The sequence below is a fragment of the Olea europaea genome, unplaced genomic scaffold (genome assembly GCF_002742605.1).
Source record: "Olea europaea var. sylvestris unplaced genomic scaffold, O_europaea_v1 scaffold2597, whole genome shotgun sequence".
NCBI lineage: Eukaryota > Viridiplantae > Streptophyta > Magnoliopsida > Lamiales > Oleaceae > Olea > Olea europaea.
This window is the reverse complement of record NW_019244282.1, coordinates 51,344-61,186: the sequence shown is the minus strand read 5'-3', so window position 1 is coordinate 61,186 and position 9,843 is coordinate 51,344. Positions and strand designations below refer to the sequence as shown.

Sequence of the window (9,843 nt, the reverse complement as noted above, 5' to 3'; positions counted from 1 at the left end):
TAGTGGTAGTGGTTCTCTCCCCAAATCTGGCTTGCAGGTGCAATTGGAGCTGGCATTCGTCTTTAGATCTAAAATGCATTCAGTCTCCTTGTCGGCTTGGTGATGGTGGTGTGGTGATTCCGTCGCTTGAACTTATTTAGTTTTCTATTTCTATATATTAATGAGGTGAGGTAGCGGTGGTGGCAACGATGACCGATGGTGGCGATAGGCGTAGAGTAATTTTGGTTTTGCGTGGGGGTGGGGTTTGGATAGGATGGGCTAGGAGTGGAAGATGATGCTGATTTTTTATTTAATTATTTTTATATGAAACGATATAAAGTTATCATTTTTCCTTATAGAAATAATTAATAATGTGGTTAAAATATTATTATTATTATTTTATTTTTTTTTGTCAATAATGGAAAAGCGGATAGTTTCCGTTTAGATGGACCCGAACTTCATATATATTAACGATTATGGACCTTGTTGACACAAGACGAAGGTTAGAATAAAATTTAAAAAAAAAAAATTAAAAAAGTTAGGAAGTGTAGCTGCAATTTTCTCTATAATTAATGGAATGCTATTTCGGCATGTGTTATGCATTATTTATTCTTGATCATGACAGGTGAAATGTAAAGCAGATATAGTTGCCACTTACCACCATCTTATCATATACTTTTATCATCCACTTCCTTTGTCCCTTACAACATTATTAGCACAAAAAAATATCCCCAAGCATATTCTTATGCTCATGGGCCAAGTTTTGGGTCAGGCGACCCTGTTCGATGGACAGATATAACATCCAAGCGTGACTTGTGTCAACAACTAGGTTTGGCTCGTGAGTCTCATGGGCCTGATTGAGTCATTCTTGAGTCCATGAGATGGCTCATTAAAGAAAGTAATAAAACGAGCTAAATATGAGTCGACTTATAGGCTCGTGAAAAATTGTGTTTGAATCGACTCATGGCTCATCTTAATATGAGCTCTGGCCGTCCATGGGCTGAGGCCTGCGAGCGCGATGAGTGACTTGGCCCATTTGCCACTCTATATATATATATATATATATATGTTTGTGGTTATAGAGAAAAAAATCTAGATTCATTTGAATGCAAAGTTGGAGTAGAGAATTGAATTGATCTTTGATTAAAGGTATATTTGACCATTTATAATAAGTCTTTAAAAAATAATCTAAAAACAATCAATATTTTGACTCTCTAAGAAAGCTCTCTTAAAAATATTGCCAAGTTGTAGTGACTAAATACTAATTTAATAAACTCGAGATTAATAAAGAAAATTTCTTATAGAAATAAACGATTTCATGTACAGTGATGAACTAAATCGAAGCAGACAATCCAATTAGTTCTAGTTTAGTTCATTTCGATTCTTTTTATGCTTAAAAAATAGTAAATTGTAAAATGTTGTATAAATCTTTTTTCATTTTCACATTTTCTGTCTGTATAAATTTTCTTTGTTTGATGGTTTTTGAAACTAATTATAAGCATAAACAAATGTGAGAACTCAAAATTGTCAACAATATCATTCTCAATTGATTAAGTCTTATAAAATTGAGGATGAGTACTTTTGAATGACTGAAAAATCTATTTTTTTTTTGGTCAAAATTTTGGTTCTAATTGATCTCGTTAAATATTTTGTGTGCAACGAAATGCTATTTCAAAATGTCGTTTGTCAAAAATTTGGATTTTCAATATATTTTAATAAAATTTGATTAAATGTATATGTTTGAAAGTTGTGAATCCCAGTCTTTTTGGTGTCTCCAACCCCATCTTTGTCAATGGATTGTACATCAATGAAATAGGATCACCCACGGTATAAGCAAATCAAACGTGTCCAAATTACTTATCACAACACGCCTCATCACTAAAACTGTAGAAATCTAATAATTGAACCATTAATGTCTACTAAATGATGTTGAAGGCGCGATTTAAATGAAACGATTAACAGAGTATTACAATCAAAATTAGTTAAAAAAAGGTGATTCAAGTCTTGCCAAACACTAAGGAAAAGTGTATATGTGTCGGATCTTTGATTAAGAAATGAATCCGACTTTCAATGTGATGGAGCATATTGAAGACAAGATTTAAATGAATAAATATGAAAATTCTCTAATAACTCAAACAATGAAAATCCCTCAATTCCCATAAATCAAGTGAGGATGGAAAGAGGAAAGATATTCTGTCATATATCAATGAGTTGCACTACACTTACAGAAATTTTGCTTACAAATATTTTACAGAAAAGACACATTGGTGGGATGGGTGATTGATTTTCTGGCATTTTATATCACACATGGGGCCGACACACAGTGAAGATTCTGGTCAGATTCTGTGAACAAAAATCTGTACATGCAGAATTTTCCTATATCAATGGACAGACCATATGCTCATAGCTGCCTTATTATTCTAACAGTTTCTCTCATAAATAGCATAATATTTATTGATTAGATCATCAGTAATACATGTTGAATATTCCAGTATCCCTTCTATACATTCTGAATTAGAAGTTTATATTTTCATTAGGACCATCGAGCATGTTTGGCTAAGCTTAAAATTTTTACTTTTAATTAAATACAAGTAAGTTTTTTATTAGTCAAATAAAAAATAATAAGTTACTTATTTTGACATATATCACAATTCATCACGACCTTACTTTTCTTAATAAGAACATGTAGAAGAAGTTCAAATGGTAGTTACAATTATTAACGGTGAGACAGTACACAGTTTTGAAAACGAAGTACGAAAATCCCACAACATAGGAACATCTCAAAGGTGGGAACATGTCTTGTTCTGGACCAAAAGAGAAGAGCTAAATCGAAGTTGTGACGAGTTTAGATCAAACTCCAAGAGATTATCCTCCATTTGATGTGCGCCTATGACAATTGAGGTTCTTGGATTTGATCCGCCATCCACAAATGCGAGGCACAAAACATTCTTATTCACAGCAAAGATTGAATTGGCACCATATATTTTCCAAGAAACATCATTTCAGGGCAAAACTATTTCAATTATTGGGACAGAAGGGCCAGTTCTCGTGGCAGAAATTGTGGCGGAACTGAAACAAGCTCTGAATGGTGCCAATACAGTGAAGTTTCTGATCTTCATTTCTGATGCCGCCTTCACACAAGCTCTGGTTAAAGGTTTATGGATGGAAGAATGGAGTGTGGTGAAATTTTTTATGGTACTAATTTTGGTGCCTCCAACTCCATCCTTGTCAATTGTGAAGTAGGAACTTTTTGAGAGAGACAGGTTTTCCATGGACTCTAATAGACTGTACATCAATGAAATATTCATCAGACGGTTCATTCTCGGGAGAAATAGGGCCAGTTTGTACATGGTTTATGATAAGAGGTGTTGCCATAAGTGATTTTGACACATTCAACCCCCACCGACGTACACTTTCCCGATCCCTGAGGATAGAAAGCAGCGAGAAAACTTGTCGGATAAACTGAGCCTAGTGGCAACCTCTTTGTGCAAAGAAATCTGACTCCTCGCGAGGCCTAATTGTAGGACAATTTATTACTTTAAATTACCGGATTTTTTATGTTAAATCATCAAGAAATTGAAGAACTATAGCAGAAGCGTACCTGAATCAATCATGGTTATTTGCAATAATTGAATCCTGCGGTATAGTTTTTCAAATCTACATGCAGTCTCCTTTTTCTCTCTGTGATGGGATGCAGTAGAGAATAAATAATACGTACGTGTGATTTAGAGATCATAACCATATTTATATAGCGATGCCCTTTGACCTAATTCGGCCCATCATAGAATTAGGACTTGGACCTGGTCTCTACACATATGTAAATTCACACTTTAATTGGATACATTAAAGCCTAAAATCGAAACCTTATTAGATCACTTTAATTGAGTTTAACCGAATTTGATAGCCTTTAATTTAACATACAATTATTCACACATATAAGCCCATTTATTGATTAAAAAAAAAAACCTTACACTAATATCCCGGTAGTGCTACTAGTTAGACCCTGCAAGGAACCCGATAACGCGCAAGAAAAGGGAAATTGAGGCATCTCCACGATTTTTTTGAGTACAATGTGTCCTCTGTGAAGCCTCCTTAGAATACAATAATACCCTGGAATGGATTGTAAGTAGGGCTGTCAATGGATTGGATTTTGATCTAAATCCGATGAAATTAACGGGAGATGGATTTAAGGTTGCAATCCGATAATTTGATTAAGATCCGAATTCGATAATCCGTTAACTAAATGGAGCAAATATGGATATATGTTGATTCGATCCGATAACAATCCGATCCGATTTATTATAATAATATTATATATTTTAGATATTCTATCATAATTTATTAAACATAATTTTTTCCATTTTGAAACTTATATTATGCTTTACGCATAATTTTCAAATAATAAATAATATTAGATGATAGTATAATATTTTTACTTGAAATATTCAAAGAGGTTTAATTTTTTATTAATTAAAATAAGATAAAAATAACTATAGAAATTTATTTTATAGCATCAAAAACTAATAAGTAATATGTCAAAAAATAATTTACTTTGTTAAAATTGATATTGTTTTTTATTTTAATTTTGTTAAGGCTATGATTTTTAGTGAAAATAAACAAATAAATTAGTAAACACTTAGAATTGACAATTGAGTAGTATCCCACATTGAAATACCATTAAAACATTAAAAGAGAAGTACCCTTTAAAAAATTAGTATCCCACGTAGAAAGATTATTAAAATATTCCAAGAGAAATCTTCTTTAAAAAGAACTAAATGAGCATCACTTGGATGAAAAATTGATTTGGGCCTTCTAGTATATTAGGTGAGCCCATTAAGATAGTTAAAATATTTTTTTTTTTGGGAAAAAATCGGTGGAAAAAAATTTGGATCGGATTATCGAATTGGATATTCAATAACATAGCAAATCGAATATGGATTTAACAATCAAATATCCATTGGGTTATCGGATGATCGAATCGGATAATTTTTCTTAACGGATCGGATTGGATTTGGACAGATCCGCTCCATATCCGATCCATTGACAACCCTAATTGTAAGGGGAGTCACCACAGGTGTCGTTGGTGCACACGGGGCCTAGAGGCCCATAGCATATCCTTTGCATCCAAATCCCTTGGCTATCTCACATTTTTTAGTCACAATACATTGGAACATAGGTGGATGAGGTATAGCTATCACAGTTGAACCACAAGAATTGTTCTCCAAGATCGATTACTGTATTCACCTTGGCACGGTAACTGCCCATTTTGATAGAAGTATAAAATTGTAAGGTCTTGGCGTCCGTCCTTATGCGAAAGACTAGGCCATTTCGAGCATAGGAAGTAGATACAAGAATGGCAAACAACAAAATTAATGAATTGAAAAAAGCCATTGGTATTTTGTTATTGATAGAATATGGATATATTTATGGACATCCAGCAATGGCATTAAAGAAATTATGATTCGTCGAAGTTGACGTCCACAGGCTGCAACCTCCACATTTAGTTTTTGAACTACCAAAAGTGGAAGTAATAAGACTTGTCAGCTTATCTTTCCCCACAGGCTGAAACAATCATAAACTTTGTATATTTCCAAAAATAAAATTTAATTTTAGAGCAAATAACAAGAACTTTCAATAGATTTAAACTCGACTAATCAATTATATAGCTGTTATTTCTGAGGACATAGGTGCGTAGTCAAACAGTGGAATTTGTTTGATTAGCTACAGATATTAACTTGCATAATCAAAATACATTATGTTTAAAAAACGAAGTGCAAATCTGACAACATTTGATCATCTTAAAGGCGGGAACAAGTCTTGTTCTGGACTAAAAGGGAAGAGCTGAAGCGAAGTTGGGACGAGACAAGATCAAACTCGAGCAAATTATCCTCTAATTGGTATGTACCGATGACAATTGAGGTACTTGGAAAAATTGAGGTTCTTCGACTCGACCCTCCATCCACAAATGCAAGGCAAATAACATTCTTATTGACTTGGAACATCGAATTGGCACCATATATCTTCCAAGAAACATCGTTTCCCGGCAAAACTAGTTCAATTATTGGGACAGAAGGGCCCGTGGAAGTTTTGGAAATGGTGGAGGAACTGAAACATGCTCTAAACGGTGCCACTGCGTCGACACTTTTGATCTTCATGTCTGATGCTGCTTTGACAAAAGCCCTGGTCAAAGGTTTGTAGATGGAAGAATGCAGTGTAGTAAAATTTATCATGGTATTAATTTTGGTGCCTCCGACTCCATCTTTGTCAATGTTAAAGTAGGAACTTTTGACAGACAAAGGTTCTCCTTGGACTCTGATGGACTTTACATTGATAAAATATTCATCAGAAGGTTCACCCTGGACTGAAATAGCAGGGCCAGTACCCACAGGGTTTATGATGAGGGGTGTTGTGATAAGTGATTTCGACACGTCTGATTTGCTCGACGATCCTCCACCAACGTACAATTTTCCAAGCCCTGAAGATGGTAGGCAAAGAGAAAACTTATCGGGTAAATTGAGCTTATTTGCAACCTGTTTGTGCAAAGAAATTTGAGTCCTGGCAAGACCTAGTATCCCAGTTGTGCCACTGGCTAGACCCTTGGAGTAATCTGAGACTGTGCAAGCAAAGGAAAACTGGGGCACCTGAATATGATCGTTTGAGTATAATGTGTCCTCTCCATAAGTTCCACTAGGAATAAAACTCTCAAATGGGTTAAAAGGGGAGGCACCACAGGTGTTGTTAGTGCAACCTGGGCGTTGTGGCCCTCGACATTCCACCAGGCATCCAGATCCCTTGGCTATTTCACATTTTTGTGAGTTACAAGGGATTGGAGCATAGGTGGATGAGGTATAATTATCGCACTCGAACCACAAGAATCGTTCTGAAAGATCGATTACTGCATTCACTGTGGCACGGTTGCTGCCCATTTGAATCGAGGTGTAATGTTGTAAGGTATTGGTGTCCTTTCTAATGGGAAGGATTAAGCCATTTTGAGCATAGGAAGTAGATAAAAGAATGGCAAAGAACAAAACAGAGGAATTGAAAGAAAATGCCATTGGTACGAAATTATTGGATAGAATTTGTATTGCAATTCCAAGTGAGATTGCAGGGTCTATTTATGGATATCTAACAATGGCATTACAGAAATTATGGTTGGTCAAAGATGGTGTCCAGCTCAGCATTAAATATTGGAGAAAGTCAAACTTTAGACTTTTTATGGAGAAATGATACAAAAATAGGGTTAAAAATAGAAGTATGAATGGATAGTTTGAATTTTTATTTTTTGACCTTTTAAAAAAAAACTAACCAAATGCTGACTTTGTTCAACCATCATTTCTCCTTTTATGGAGTCTAAAACTATGGTCTTTGCCATTGAAAATCAATTAGCTTTAAGAATTAGAATGCAAATCTACCAACACGAGAGTTTTAAGTTCTTGTGTTCCCTGTAAACTCTTCGTCAAGGAATTATTTTTATAGTTGTGTACTACCCGCGAAAAAAATAGTCTAGCGACATTTTGAAAAACTTCCTTTTATAGCTGCGAGTTTAGGGGATGGCACAAATAAAAGTAAAAACTATGAATCATATATAATCAATTCACAAATAATTATAAGCTTTGCCAAACATGCACCAAAAATTATTTTTGCCCCCAGCACTTAAAAGTGACTTTCATATTTTTCGAGCTTAGGATAAAATAATCTTATTGTTCGGAAACTTCGGTTAGTCCATCATTTGTACATCATCATATGGATGTACATACTGGTGACATAGAAGAGAGAGAAAGAGAAATGGAAAAGGAAAAAAAAGAAAGAAAAAAGAAGTCAGTTAATATAATTTATATCATCATTATGTAAATCAATCTGGAAATCATAATGGACAAATAACATTATTTTTTTAGAAAAGTTGAAAAACGTCAATGCAACTATTGTTCCTTTTAATGGGCTTGGGCTCAATTTTTAGGGCACACATTTAGAACTTGGGCCTGTATTTCTGTTGGGTATTTAATTAAAACTTTTCGGAAATAAAAAGAGAAAAACTTCCTTTGTAAATTAAAATTGAGATAACGCCAATGATAATGCTTGACGTACAATTCCCAAAATTGATTCTCCATTGAAAACCCTTCACTGAATCATACTTGCTACTGATTCTGTCACTCACGCAAAGTTGGGTATGTATTTATTTAATCATCATGTAATCTTTTGTTCTTTTTACTTTTATCGATAATAATTGCTGTAGTGATTGATTTGTCAATATATTGAAGATTTTAAGACTTTTATTTGGTCTATTTGATGGAATTTTAACGGCGATTTCGTTTATAAAAATGAAAGCTTTAAATGAAGTTTTAATTTGTGAAGAACGTGAAAGATTCATTCTTGAAAGTTATATGTCTCATTCTTTGGGAAATTATTTTTATTTGATGATTTCTTTAGTATTTTGTTATGAAAAGGGATTTGGGATCCGATGAAATACTCCAATATCTATATTTTTTTGGCGATTTTATGGTAAGGGATTCTTGCTGTGATTTTTGTATTTTTTTGAACTTGATGTTACATATAATTTGTCATACTCATTTGCTATGATAATTGCATTATGATATCAATAAATAATTCTCTCGTTATTCCCTATAGGTGATTATGCTAAATGCAAGAAACAATATTATGCCCTTGTTTGAGCCCCATTTTTTTGGGAAGAATGGATTTTTGAATAGTGTATTGATGGGAAATGTGTGGTTAAAAAATAAATAAAAGTTTTGGATTTGCGTGTAATATTATTTTATTGAAAAATGTGTAGTTGAAATTATATCAAAATACTGTTGAAAAATATATTTTTCCACAAGAATGGGGCTCAAGGGCATGATAATTCAGGCATTTCAGCAGAACTGCATTTTTTTATTATGCATGCATCTTAAAATTAATCAGATTTTAAAATTTTTTACGAGCTTTTTGAAATTACATAATCAGAATTATACTCCTCTATTGTTGTAAAACAGGTGAAAATAATTCAATGCTTTTGTCTCTCTGAGTCAGTCTTGTGGAAGGAGGAATTATGTGTTATAGTTTCTAAAAGCTAAAAGTTTTAGTCCATGTGACTTGAATTTAGAATCCGTGATAATTTGCCATTTATTTCTGATTCTTCATGTCATCTTGTATGTAAATGTTATTGGTTTGTGTAGCATCAATACCATCTGGACAGAGAGAGAGATATAGAAGTTATAGCAATGAATGATACCATCTTCAAGGATCGCATTGCAGCATTGCTGCAAGTTATGCAAGCAACAAAAACTATTAAAGCGGATAATATTCCATGCAAGATTGAAGAGGTAGTTGTTTTTGAGCTGTTGATTCTGATTTTTAACCTCATAACTTATGAGATTGTTCTTGTACTTTATCAGGGTCTTTATTTGGGCTCTCTTGGAGCTGCCCATGACAAGAGCACCTTGAAACGCTTGAATGTCACACACATATTGACGGTTGCCCATTCACTGTCCCCTGCTCATCCAAATGATTTTATATACAAAACTATTCCGGGTAAAGAGTTGCTTAGTCGAATTTTCAAAATAGAATCCACTTTATGAAAATTTGTACAATAAACTCATTCCTTATTGTCATAAAGAAGAATTATTTGTTTCATTGCGATGGTGAGCCAAAGTGAGTTTAACCATGTTTGCCAAGCTTGAAAAGTTTACTTATTCTAGATGAGTAAATTTCAAATAATTAATTGTCATAGTCTAAAATTGTAAATAAATTATTTATTTTGATAGCAAGCTAAGAGTTACTTTCAAGATTCGCAAGTTCTTTTTATTAAGAAGTCAGAAAAAAGTAGATTATCCAAACACGTTTAGAAATATAACTTCTTAAGTAACTCCC

At 33.6% G+C, this 9,843-nt stretch overlaps 1 protein-coding gene and 1 pseudogene across 1 annotated transcript; both read right to left on the bottom strand.

Annotated features, from left to right (window-relative positions):
- Positions 1 to 2,743: 2,743 nt before the first annotated feature.
- On the bottom strand, positions 2,744 to 3,444 carry LOC111382981 (annotated as a pseudogene).
- Positions 3,445 to 5,777: 2,333 nt separating this feature from the next.
- LOC111382979 (basic 7S globulin-like) lies at positions 5,778 to 7,034 on the bottom strand. Its single transcript, XM_023007024.1, has one exon. It carries the CDS (start codon positions 7,032 to 7,034, stop codon positions 5,778 to 5,780), a length of 1,257 nt encoding a protein of 418 aa, XP_022862792.1.
- Positions 7,035 to 9,843: the final 2,809 nt, after the last annotated feature.